This window comes from Dendropsophus ebraccatus, chromosome 9, assembly GCF_027789765.1.
Source record: "Dendropsophus ebraccatus isolate aDenEbr1 chromosome 9, aDenEbr1.pat, whole genome shotgun sequence".
Classification (NCBI taxonomy): Eukaryota; Metazoa; Chordata; class Amphibia; order Anura; family Hylidae; genus Dendropsophus; species Dendropsophus ebraccatus.
The window spans coordinates 34,311,411-34,324,912 of NC_091462.1; the positions used below are offsets into that span (position 1 = coordinate 34,311,411).

General features: G+C 39.1%; 1 protein-coding gene across 4 annotated transcripts in view; it reads left to right on the forward strand.

Annotated features, from left to right (window-relative positions):
- MAP3K20 (mitogen-activated protein kinase kinase kinase 20) overlaps positions 1-13,502 on the forward strand; it is a 150,710-nt gene that overhangs the window by 84,401 nt on the left and 52,807 nt on the right. For all 4 annotated transcript variants that reach the window (XM_069982942.1, XM_069982944.1, XM_069982943.1 and 1 more), the window contains exon 11: positions 7,690-7,825. In XM_069982942.1, the coding sequence (XP_069839043.1) occupies positions 7,690-7,825 (136 nt within the window). The remainder of the gene's footprint in view (positions 1-7,689; positions 7,826-13,502) is intronic.

Below are 13,502 nucleotides of genomic sequence, written 5' to 3' on the forward strand. Positions count from 1 at the left end.
ATGCCAACATTTTGGAACATTTTCTTTTCTTTTTTTGTGAAGCAAACAACAAATAGTTTATTCTGCATAGCTACTCACCCCCCTAAAGTCAGTACTTTGTAGAGTCAGCTTTAGCGGAACTTACAGCTGCAAGTCTCTATGAACTTGCCACTTGGATGTTTGCCTATTCCTCAAGGCAAAACTGCTCCAGCTCCTTCAAGTCAGATGGTTTCCACTGGTGAATGGCAATCTTCAAGTCTGACCGCATGTTCTCAATTGGATTAATGTCTGGGTTGTGACTAGGCTATTGCGATACATTTACACGTTTCCCCTTAAACCACTTTAGCAGAATGCTTTAAGTCATTGTCCTGGTGGAAGTTGAACCTCCGTTCTCTTCTCAAATCACTGGCAAAACCAAACAGGTTTTGCTCAATAATATCATTGTATTTAGCACAATCCATCTTCTCCTCGACTCGGAGCAGTTTCCCAGCCTCTTCAGCTGAATCCCCATAGCATGATGCTGTCACCACTATGTGTCACTGTGGGGATGGTGTTCTTGGGGTGATGAGATGTGTTAGTTTTGCCCAAGACATAGCTTTTTCCTTGATGGCTGAAAAGTTCAGTTTTGGTCTCATTTTACTAGAGCCCCTATGTCCATACATTTGGGGAGTCTTCCGCCTTTTGGCAAACTCAAAACAAGCCTTCTTATTTTTGGCTGTAGGTAAAAGCTTTTTTCTGGGCACTCTTCCAGAAAGCCCAGCTCTATGGAGTGTACAGCTTATTGTGGTTGTATGGTCAGAAAATCCAGTCTCTGTTGGGAACTCTGCAGTTCCTTCAGAGTTACCTTTGGTCTCTGTGCTGTCTCTTCGATTAAGGTCCTCCTTACCCACTCTTAGAGTTTTTCTGGGTGGCCCTCTATTGGCAGGTTTGTTGTGGTACCATGTTCTTTTCATTTGATGATAATGGATTTGATGGGGCTCTGGGGGATCATAAGACATTTGGATATTTTTTAAAACCCAACCCCGACTTGTACTTCTCAACAACTTCATTCTCGACTTGTTTGGGGATCAACTTGGTCTTCATAGTGGTGTTTAGTTAGTGGTGCCTGTTGTAGCCACTTGGGCCTTTCAGAAAAGGTGTTTATATTGTGACTAGAGATGAGCGAACATCCCGATGTTCAGTTCGGATCCGGAACATGAACATAAAAAAAATTATTGTGATCATTTTGTGTTCGTGTTCGACAAACATTATCAAATAACAAACGTATAGTAAAAGAGTACGTTTCGGTCTACACACATGCGGGCAGATTATCAGGTGCAAAGCGTAAATTACGCTGTTGATTACAGACTGCGTACGTTTTGGTCTAGGGTTACGCACATGCGTGCAGATTATCAGGTGCAAAGTGTAAATGACGCAGTTGCGTAAGTTCACAAGTTCAAATATGTTCAAAAATGATTGTATAACCATTCCAATCATCAAATTGTTCGTGATCGGCGAACACAAACAATGTACGAACATAAGAACATGTGACACTTAGATTTTACACAGGTAGACTTCACTTCACTGAAGGAGATTGGTTGCACTACAACTTTTTAGGGTCATGAGAGCAAAAGGGGTGAATACATAAGCATGTGACAATTTTCAGTTTTATATCTCCCCAAAAAATTTAAATATTTTTTTTTTACTTTACCAACTTTTTTTGTGTAGATGCATTACGCACATTTAAGATAAAAAACTAAAAATTAAACACATAAATTTTTTATTTTTTTTAAAAAGCTTATCCAGCCATTGTTTGTGATGTTTAGTTATATATGTAATTATAATAAATCCCCAAAGCATACTTTTGGAAGTTTTTTTTTACAGTAGTGTGTTATAACATGTACAAATAGTGGTCAATGACTAAAGAGGTAATTTGAGTCTAAAAAATAACATTAGGGTTATATGTGAACACTGTCAGTAAGGTTGACATTTAGTAACATTATATTACAAACCTACTATACCTATATGTTACCTATGTACTGTAGGATAATTAGGAATTTTGAAAAATTGTAATTGTCAGTTCAAACTTTTATCAAGACATTTTTACTATATTTTAAAGCAATAAATCTTTAAAGTGAATGTTCCCTTTGATTTTTTTTTCTGCCTTGATTGAGAGCGAGACATAATAGAGGGAGAGAAGCTGAGCTCCATGATGTATAGAGTAATATAATTTGGAGCTGGATGTTTGAGTAAAAAAAAATAAATAAATAAAAAAAAAAAAAGATCCTGATGGGAGGAAAACAGTTTTCCAAAAGTTGCTTATACACCTTATACTAAAATCAAAACTAGATATGTAGTGAGGTAGTAGTAAGGCAATGGGATAGGTGATAATGGAATAATTACCTATTAAGGTTTGTATTTATTAAAATGGTGAGTATATTAAGCAAAATAGGTGTTTTTCACATAAAAACAAAGAACATATATCATAAGATTTATGTTCTTTGTTTTTATATGAAAAACACCTATTTTGCTTAATATACTCACCATTTTAATAAATACAAACCTTAATAGGTAATTATTCCATTATCACCTATCCCATTGCCTTACTTATTAGAAATAGTTACCTGAGGACCTCACTACATATCTCGATTTGTTCTCCTACCTCTGGTATAAGGGCACGAGGTTAACCTCGGTAACTACGGGTCACAGTTGATCTCGTACCACCTTCCAGACTTAAAGTCAAAACTGTTGCCACTGGTAGACAGATTGGGCGTGATGTATTTTGAGTGTTCAACCCTATTGTCCTGGAAGGGATAAGCCAGCATCAGAGCTCTCTGTCTACATCTTACCCCTTCCCATAGGGAACACATGCTGACAGTTATTGAAAATGTACATTCCATTCGATTCTTATTAAAGTCCTGATAGGCATTATGCATTCCATTGACTTATAATCGTTCTTGATGGAAAGAAGAACATGTTCGGTTAATTTTTTTTGTACATTTAAGTACATTTGAACCCCCAACAGAATACATGTGAATAGAGAGTCCAATTGCGCTAACACAGCAACCTCTGTCTCAGTAATATTTAAATTAGAAATATTATAACAAAACTTTTTCCAAACTTTTAAACCCCCCCCCCCATTTCCCCATACTACCACACACAAAAAAAATTCAAAAAGTTATAATTTCCATTGTCTGCTATTGGTTGGGTAATAATAATAAAAAGTTACCTTTAAATTAGGCATTTTTAATGTAGCGTCACTAATCCAACATTTGTTCGTGTCTTAACCCAATTTCCCCAGTTCTTCATAACAATAGACAATAAAAATAGCCCCTATTAAATAACAAATATTTTCCGTGCACTTTCAGAAGTGAATTGGTTATTTTTTTTTTCACCGTAAAAAAGGTGGAGGGGGGTTCTTTCTTTATATTTTTACCTTTCATTGTGTAAGTACTATTTAATGAGGATTCACCACCGTCTCAGTCTTTACTTTGGTGAGATCAAACCTTTCTGCTGTTCTGTGCTTCTGTAGCGAATCTGTCTTAAGTGATAGGTGGCCATCTATCTGGTTTTGTAATGTTGACAGCGGAGAGGCATTTGCCAAAAAAAGTAGGCTTGCTCTGAGCTTATAAAAAGGTCAAAAGAACAGTATGTAGAATTGAAACCTGAGATATCAAAATCTTTGTATAAAAAAAAAAAGTCATCTTCTCATTTGATCAGATTGCTTAGATCCTTATTTCTGGAACAATTCCCATCGCTGGACGCCTACCGATTGCCAGTGGGGTATATTTTAATTCCTAGCGGTAACCCAATCTATATTTCTGCATTGCCTGATAAAAAAATATTGGCCTTTGTAAAGGACATTTTTTTCTTTGTTGTAGCTATGAATATGTTACCATGTGGTCTGTGTGTGCTCTTGTCCCACTTTTATTGAAAAAAATAAAAAGTATAATAAAAAGTCTTTTTTTTTGTTAGGGCTTTGACCATATATGGTATATTTAATCTCCCATAGCGAAATACCAGAGCTTCTGACAAAGCGGTGTTTATTTGAGTCCTATAGTTTTATGTTTGATGCCCCACAATGTAAAGTGCCAGCCCACTTGCATTAGTTTTAATATGAATGCTGGACTGGAGAATAGCCGTCTATTGTGGACTTCATTTTTACAATATGAATTTAAAATACAGAATCTACATGACTTAATATTAAGGTCACGATCAAGGATTTGTTAGCATATGAACAGACGTAGCCAAGGACCAAATGAAATATTCAGCATATGGGCAATGTCCAGGTAGGTAAATATCTATTTACAGATATCTAACCAGCCATTAGATAGATCAGGGCAGATTGAGACCATGTTCCCATAACGTCTTTTTAGGGGAAATAACTGAATTTTTTGATAACGATGATCATTAATAATTATCATGATCATTATTAACAGCTGTCATTATCAAAAAAAGTAATTTTTTGCCTAAAAAAAGATGTGGGATTGTAGCCTTACTAACATTTAATGTCAAAAATATCAAAAGAACGATATAAAACTCTACTTACAATATACAGAAATTCAAGGTACAATGGATAGAAGAGGATGAGGTTTCATAACATTCATTAACTACCTTCTCATTTGGTCTTTTCTTCTAAAAAAAATAATTTTTGGTTTTCCCATCATTCACCCATGATCTAGAACAGGTTAATCTGTGAAATATTTTTGAATCCCTTAAATTATGAATATCTTTTTTATCTATTGAGAGTAGTCGTCTTTGAGAACACAATTTTTTTTCTCAAAATCTTAGAAAGGTTCTTTTGTATCTACTGTATTAATTGTGATTGTTTTTCTTTTTGCAAATGATTAATTTATTGTATTATTAATAATAGTCATAAAATCCCAACATCACTATCTTATTGCAGCTGTACAACGTTTATACAATTTTTTTTCTTTTTACAGTCATCATTTTAAGGCGCAAATACAGCTGTATTTTGATAATTACTGCCGTAAATAATAATTATGCTCTTTATTTATGGCCCTAAAAATCTGAATACAGCCGTATTTTTGCCTCAAAATAACAGCCATCCAAAAATACGACCATACAGTTAGAAGACTACTAAAAATGCATTTGCTTTCATGTACGATACCTACAACAGCTTTTCTTTTTGAAGTGGATCTTCAGGTGTAGTCAACATTATTGGCACCTCACCCTAAACATTAAGCACAACTGTAAAACATAGAGTGAAATAAAGTATTAAGTGAAATGGTTTTGATGTATATGAACTGAAATATTTGATGAACAAAAACACAAAAGTAACAAAATAAAAACTCCTTAGGAGAATGATTAAAAAGTTTCTGTATTCATTTTGAAACCAAGGACAAAATCAGACTAACCTGTAATTAATTTATAATTAGCCTCACCTGTCAGTATTCACTGGATTATAAGTTTTAGCTTTGAATCTTAAAGGGAATATGTTATAAGAAAATGATTTATTATTTAAATAATGTTTCATGTTAAACATATTTTTTAGGAATTTTTGGTGACATTTTTCCTAATTTTCCATTTTTCTATCTATATTATAAAATAATTCTGAAATCTTGCCATTTTCATTCTGTCCACTGGGGCTAAAACTAGGCTGAGCCTTCATGTTGCGTCTGTGGCGATAAGAGGAGGCTGCTATAAAGTGATCTGTACAGTATTGCAGTGACATGTGACACCAGTAGATAGAGGAGACAGTGGCAGCTCCCTGGGAAATAACCTCTTCACAGGTCACACGCTCGGTAATATTTCACATCCATCTAAAGGGGACAGACTCTGACTATTGTCATCTATGTCCGTGAGTCTTGCTGTAAAGCATGTCACTAAATGCTGTTAAGATCAGCCCAGGCAATATATCAGCCCCCATAACAATGTACAAAATGTAAAAAAAATAAAAAATTACAGTCAGAAAATAGAAACTGAATAGAAATAAAAGATTTTTTTGTATCTGACTTTTGTATCAGTAAAGAAAATAAAGGTGACACATACCCTTTAAAAATGAGTTTTCTTCCCCCTATTTTGTCCACAATAGGTAAGACAAGACCTTCTCTGCGTTGACTAGAAACACTGTTATTGCCAAGGAAAATGCTAAATCATACATCCCAAATTCTGAAAAAAAACTAAAAGGGTTATAGGAAAACAAAATGGGGAAAAAAATGCCTTGCTGTTGGCTAGAATGAGCTGGGAGAAGGGCTCAGCTGAGCTCTTCTCTCCTCAGACAGCTGCTCTCTCCATCACACTGCAGGAGACAGTAGTGGATTATAATAGGGGTGTTTCGGGCGGCAGCCCGGGGCCCTGAGCTCCTGGGGGGCCCATGACCACCCAAAAAGACTTATACTTTCAGTGGTGTATTGTCTCCTGGCTACAGTTCTGCCATGATTTGCAAAAAATCACTGTTTTTTAATGGCAATTTTGCACAAATCAGGACATCATGACATTATCTGTCCTGTACTATGAACACCAGGCTAGTGCTGCCATAGTTACAGTGGGGTGGGGGGTTGGTGAACAGCCCGGGGCCTATGGTAAAGTTAATCCGCCCCTGGCAGGAGACAGTCCCCAGTGATTGTTGGGGGTCTGAAAACTCAGATCTCAACAGATCAAAACTTTTAACATCTCTTCGACTTGTTAAAAATATTGTTAAATCCAACAGGTTAACTAATTTTTTAAACAATTACAGCTTCAGCTGGGGATTGTAGTTTAGCAACAGTCACTGAGAGATCACTGCTATGAATTATTACCGTATTTTCTGGCATATAAGACAACCCCCAACTTTTCCAGTTAAAATATAGAGTTTGGGATATACTCGCCGTATAAGACTACCCCTTTTCCAACGCACACCAATAAAAATTAATGAAAAAACATCAGACAGCAGCGAGATCTGAGAGGCAGAGAAGGAGGTACAGTAATACCGGTAGGGCCAAGGGCGGCCAGATAGGTGAAAGAGAGGTGTTTTTCTGGGTGCAGCACCACACTACCGTATCTCTTTTTTCCATACCCCGGACGCCTGCAGCTTGCTCTGTCCTTTATACGGGCGCCTCATATGGCAGGGATGCGGTCATTTTGAGCTCCCCCCACCGTATGCGGCAATCGCAGATTCTCCAGTCCGGTTCCAAAGTTTTTCAGCAATCGCCCTATAAGACGACACCCGACGTATAAGACTATCCTTGACTTTTGAGAAGATTTTCTTGGGTTAAAAAGTAGGCTCATACACAGGAAAATACAGTAATCTTTTTTTAATAATTATATTTTCTTTTAAAGTACTGGTATATGTTGACACTACTTTTTAACATTTTAACATATCACACAGACATGAAAATTTTTGATGTGTTCCGGCCCCCACCAGTCGCCAGATAGAGCTGGGAAAATGATGTTGCTGACCACTTCTCTCTCGATCTTGGTCCACGGGTCGAGGTGTATAGTAAGTTTATGGGCTCCGACTTCTACAACAAGACCGGTATAGCATTAAGCAGAGAAGAGAAGCTCTCGGTCATGCCCTTCTCTTCGCTGGTGGGGTTCTGAACACCCAGATTCTGACCAATCAATGTTTTGAAATGTTTTTTAGATTGTCAGTAACACTTTGAGTTTGTTTTAGTGTAGATGCAGTAATTCAATGTCGGAAGACAGTGATAGTCTGTGACGCCGCTTGATAATTTCATATGTGTGAAGCAGGGTATATATTATATTAATGTCTGGATAATAACATTTCAGATGTGAAATTGAAGAAACACTGGAGAGGCTTAAGAAACTGGAGCGAGACTTGAGCTTCAAGGAACAAGAGCTGAAAGAACGAGAGAAGCGATTGAAACTGTGGGAGAAACAGCTGACGGAACAATCTCACACCCCGGTAGGTGGTAGTTCTTTTACTATAACATTTGCTTATCTGGAACATTTAGATGAAGCTTCTGCCCTTTGACACTAATAGCCCCCCAGCATGCTTTACCACCCCCAAACCTGAAAAGAAATGCATAAGCCAAGCACTGAATGCCTCTATCTCGCCTCCTTTTTAAGCCAGCTGAATTGGAGTTAAAACCTATCAATTGAAAAAAGTCAAGCAAAGGGATTTGTTTTGAGATGGCAACATTTTTTTGGGCAAGGTAGCCCTCGTAACATTAATATCAGCAACAACCCTAGGACTTCAAGTTACAGTAATATACCAGCACAGGCCTTAAAGGAGAAGTCCGGTGAAAATTTTTAAAAGAATAATTGCAATGTTACTTAGTGACACTTGCTCTATGTGCTGCAAGCCACTAGTTCACCTTTCCTAATTGATATAGCAAAGTAAGGTTGGACAGTAATAAGTATGTATCTCGCTGTCAGTAATTAGAGACAAGATTATAGCTATCCTTAAATTTTTGTGTATTAATCTCCATTCACATTGCAGCAGCAGCATCTGTGACCGTATGTGCAGGGAAAGCAGCAGCAGTGTCTGTGACCGTATGTGCAGGGAAAGCAGCAGCAGTGTCTGTGACCGTATGTGCAGGGAAAGCAGCAGCAGTGTCTGTGACCGTATGTGCAGGGAAAGCGGCAGCAGTGTCTGTGACTGTACGTGCAGGGAAAGCGTCAGCAGTGTCTGTGACTGTACGTGCAGGGAAAGCGTCAGCAGTGTCTGTGACCGTATGTGCAGGGAAAGCAGCAGCAGTGTCTGTGACTGTACGTGCAGGGAAAGCGGCAGCAGTGTCTGTGACTGTACGTGCAGGGAAAGCGTCAGCAGTGTCTGTGACCGTATGTGCAGGGAAAACAGCAGCAGTATTTATGACCGTATGTTCTGGGAAAGCAGCAGCAGTGTCTGTGACCGTATGTGCAGGGAAAGCAGCAGCAGTGTCTGTGACCGTATGTGCAGGGAAAGCAGCAGCAGTGTCTGTGACCGTATGTGCAGGGAAAGCGGCAGCAGTGTCTGTGACTGTACGTGCAGGGAAAGCGTCAGCAGTGTCTGTGACCGTATGTGCAGGGAAAGCAGCAGCAGTGTCTGTGACTGTACGTGCAGGGAAAGCGGCAGCAGTGTCTGTGACCGTATGTGCAGGGAAAACAGCAGCAGTATTTATGACCGTATGTTCTGGGAAAGCAGCAGCAGTGTCTGTGACCGTATGTGCAGGGAAAGCAGCCATGCAATCTCAGACTATATGATCAGTGGCCACATATATTAGCTGTGCTCAAAAGAAAGCAGGCTGTGTTTTACCCTAAGGAGGTGATCTGTAAAAAAAAAAAACATATATGGCATGGTTTAATTTTTTTTTGCCAGATTCCCTGAATGTAAATTCCCTTATATTATATATTATAGTTGTGTGTGCTTATAAAATGATTTTTCATGGTCCCAAATGTCTTGCTCTTCATTTACGGTAACTATGATGCTTTATGGTAAGGAGCGTGTGTGACCCTTGTATTGCATTTGATACTAATGAGATGCTTCCGGAAAGGCCTCATATGTACTTACATGATGTAACATTACTGCATGCATAGACTGCGTCACAGTGTGAATGGTTTGAGCTCATCACACCCTCTTCATAGACAATGCATGGCTTCATTAAACATCTTTTTACCAACTAATATACACCCTGGTGACGTCTGAATATTGGGAGAAGAAAGATTTATACAGGGGCATCATTGTAGAGTTTTTCCTTTTTAAAAAACATATAAAAGTAATGTATTGATGTATACTTTGAGGGATATAGTGATCACTTAACCCTGTTGCGTGTAGAATAGTTTTATTACTAAGCCAGCCATAAGGATGAATACATTTTCAGACAGAAGACGTATCAGATGAGAGTTACAATGGCTGGAGCCATTTCAAGGGGTTGAAGCTTTTTTTTGTTTTTATAGAGCTCCAAATCCTTTGCATAAACAGAGTTAAAGGGGCTATCCAGGATTAGAAAAGCATAAATCTAATTTTAAATAAAAAACAGCACCATTCTTGTTAATTGGTAACAAATGTTAATTGTTTTTACCTGATATACTGTATATATCTGTGCTGCATTAGGGCCAGTTCACAATGAGTAAATTCAGCGGAATTCTGCGGTGGAGCGCCTCTGCTTCCTCCTCTCTCCACTCAAAGAATTGACATGTCAATTATTTGAACGGAGAGGGGAGGAAGCAGAGGCATGTGCCCTCCCATACAGACACTGCGGAACACAGATACCGGCAGGATTCTGTGCCGGAGAGCTCCGCTGCGGAATTCCGCCGAATTTACCTATAGGCCTTATAGTCGCTACTTTTTGTTAGGTTTCTATTGCACTGTTGGTTTTTGGAGTCTTCACAAGAAAGTGAAAAAAATGGATCTTTTGCATTATCCAGAATATAGTCCTGTCAGGGATCCGGATGACAGACCATTCAGGGAAGGAACGGGGCAGACACAGACAGTAGGCCCTTCACTTTTTCCCTCCCACTTGCCTTATCTATTAGCCTCTATCAGCCCTAGGCAGCTGCAGGTAACTGGGCGACAGTCCCTGACGTAGATTAAATGGCAACACAAAACGTAGACAAGACAGACAACAGAAAAGGAGGGTCAACAGTCTGAGATCACAACAAGGGGAGCAGCAGAGGTACAAAAATGTAATGATTAGAACAGAGACCCAGAACTCAGGCCTGACAAGGTGAAGGATTAAGTGGAGAAGGCAGAGTGTCAATCAAAAGCAAAACAAAGACTAAATGTTAAGTTAACAGGGAAGAGATGGGTGTGCAGGGAAGAGATGGGTGTGCAGGGGAGAGATGGGTGTGCAGGGGAGAGATGGGTGTGCAGGGGAGAGATGGATGTGCAGGGGAGAGATGGGTGTGCAGGGGAGAGATGGATGTGCAGGGGAGAGATGGATGTGCAAGGGAGAGATGGATGTGCAGGGGAGAGATGGGTGTGGTACGAAAATTGATTACTGTGGTAGAAGTAGTAGGACAGAGCTCAGACAAATGCAAAAACATATAATAAAAACACAAAAACTTACTACAGGCACAGTCTTAGTCGCATATCACAAGCCAAGGGTCACACTGAGCTCAAAACAGGCAGTGTTGTGACAGTTTAACTGTGTCTATAGGGACGGTTTAAATTTGTATGGAAGCGCTAAGCTGAACTAATAAAGGTACCAAAATACTCATGCACACAGGTGTGTTGCAGCACAGTACAACCCCACAGTATAAGTATTGCATGGGGGAGGGGGTATCTCAATCGTACTGTAGGGAGGCATCATACTACAGCACATGGAGTAAGTATTGCTGCATATTTATAAACCTTACAAACTTTTGGGGATATTATTAAGGTCATATACAGCAACAAGTAAATTTTTGTGCAAGCCTCGTTTGTATCAAACAATTGCAACCTTTTGCAATCAGAAATAGTTATATGTAAACGTCAGCTTGCAGCAACAAATCTATTATTTCTTAATACATTTGGTGTATTTTAATGGATTCATGTCAATCCTGGTATCTGAAACATCAGTCTTTAGTAAATTCCCCCTGTACAAGCTTTGTACACACAGGAACCCATGCCCATGTGTTCTTAGAGTCTTTATAGAGATGGCACTCCATTTCTATGAGCTACAAGGTGGTACGACCTACTCCCATTCTGGTAGGTTGCAGCCATTCAAGGCCGCCATGTTCAACGGCCAGGTGTAAAGATGTCACAGTATGGTGATTGGAGCAAGAATAGGTATCGTGCATGTCTAATATATAAATCATATTTATGATGTGTTCTTAACGGCTCAGGCTGGGTTCACACTGTGTTTTGCATCAGTTTAACAGTATCCATTTAGAATTTTAATGTGCAGAAAAATGTGGTCAACAACGTCTTTGTGTACGTTAAAGAAATTTTAAAACCGATCCGTTTCCATCAGTTCATCAGTTTTTGCCTCCATTTTTCCCCCCTTGAAATGGATATGTTAAGCAGACAGCAAAAACGCAGTGTAAACCTAGCCCCCGATAAATAATCACAAAATGGAAAAAGATATTAATGCACCATAAGCATTTCTACAAACATTTATTCCCGGCAGGGACATTTCATTTAAAGGGAATGTGTCATTAGAAAATGAACTATTGTATAAATAATGATTTTATGTTAGAGGGAATATGTCAGCTCCTGGGCCCTATCTAAGGTGCTGACAGTGTGCTGTAGCTGGCATTCCCCCAGTGAGCATGGTGGCTTTTTGGTAATTTTCTGTGCAGCAGATTATGTACAATCTTATGTCTCCTACTGTACTAAAAAGTCACAGAGCAGTTGTTCGTGCCACACTCTGGCATGCATCCTCCTCCCTCTTCATGAATAATCAATGCTGCCCGGCCTCCTGCTACCTCAGCTGTCAGATTGCAGATCAGTCCTCTGTAGGCAGGTTATGGCTGAAAGAAACACTCAGGTTTAATTGAATCTTCTTCCTTACGTGTTGGAGCTGTGGTCTAGGGGTAACTCCCCTGTCTAGAGACTTGCCAGAAGTTCATTCTCTGGTTTGAATCCCCTGATAAAAGTTAAATAGATGTCTTTTTTTACTCATTATTGTATCATTTTTAAGGCTATGTTCACACACAGTATTTTTGGTCAGTATTTTGCAACCAAAACCAAGAGTGTATTGAGACCACAGGAAGGCTATGTTCTAACACTGTTGAATTTGAGTGGATGGCTGCCATTTAATAGCAAATAATTACTGTTATTTTAAAACAACGTCCAATATTTGACTTTAAATGACGGCCATCCGCTCAATTTCAACAGTGTGAGAACATAGGTTTTCTGTGTTCTCAATCCACTCCTGGTTTTGGTTGCAAAATACTGCCCAAAATACTGAGCAAAAATACTGTGTGTGAACATAGCCTTAAAAATGATACAATAATGAGAAAAACAGATCTCTATTTAATTTCCATCAGGGGATTCAAACCAAAGAATGAACTGCTGGCAGGTCTCTAGACAGGTGAGTTACCCCTAGACCACAGCTCTAAATTAGGGAGAAAGTATGACCTCTTCAAAAGTCAGAGAGTATGTTCAGTGATGTTTTACATTCATCTCAAGGGAACAAAGTCTGTCTATTGTCATTGTTTTATTTCACAGTTTTTACATTGTTATGGGGGCTGTCCACTGGGCTTGCTGTAAAGCGTGTCACCAAACGCTGTTAAAAAGAGCTCAGGCAAGATGGCAGCCCCCATAACAATATAAAAACTGTAAAATAAAACAATGACAGTCAGAAAATAGAATACAGATTAAAATAAAAGAGCAAGTTTTAGTATCTGGCTCTAATCTAGATGACACATTCCCTTTAAAACTGCCAGGGAGGAGTGAGTGAAAAAAACCAAACATGTACTTACCTCCTCGGCTCCAGCTGTCTGTTGTCCTCTGCTGTGGTCCCCAGAAGCTTCCTGGTCTAAGTGGGGACCTGACCTGGAATGTGATGTGTCAAGCCCACTTAGCCAATCAGTAGCAGGGACTGGAACGTTCCCTCTCTGTCCCTGCCTGCAATTCTCCTTTAGGCTAGGTTCACACTACGTATATGTCCGGCCGCATATTTTTCGCGGCCGGACATATACGTATGAAACTCCGGCCGGGACTTTACGCAAGTTGC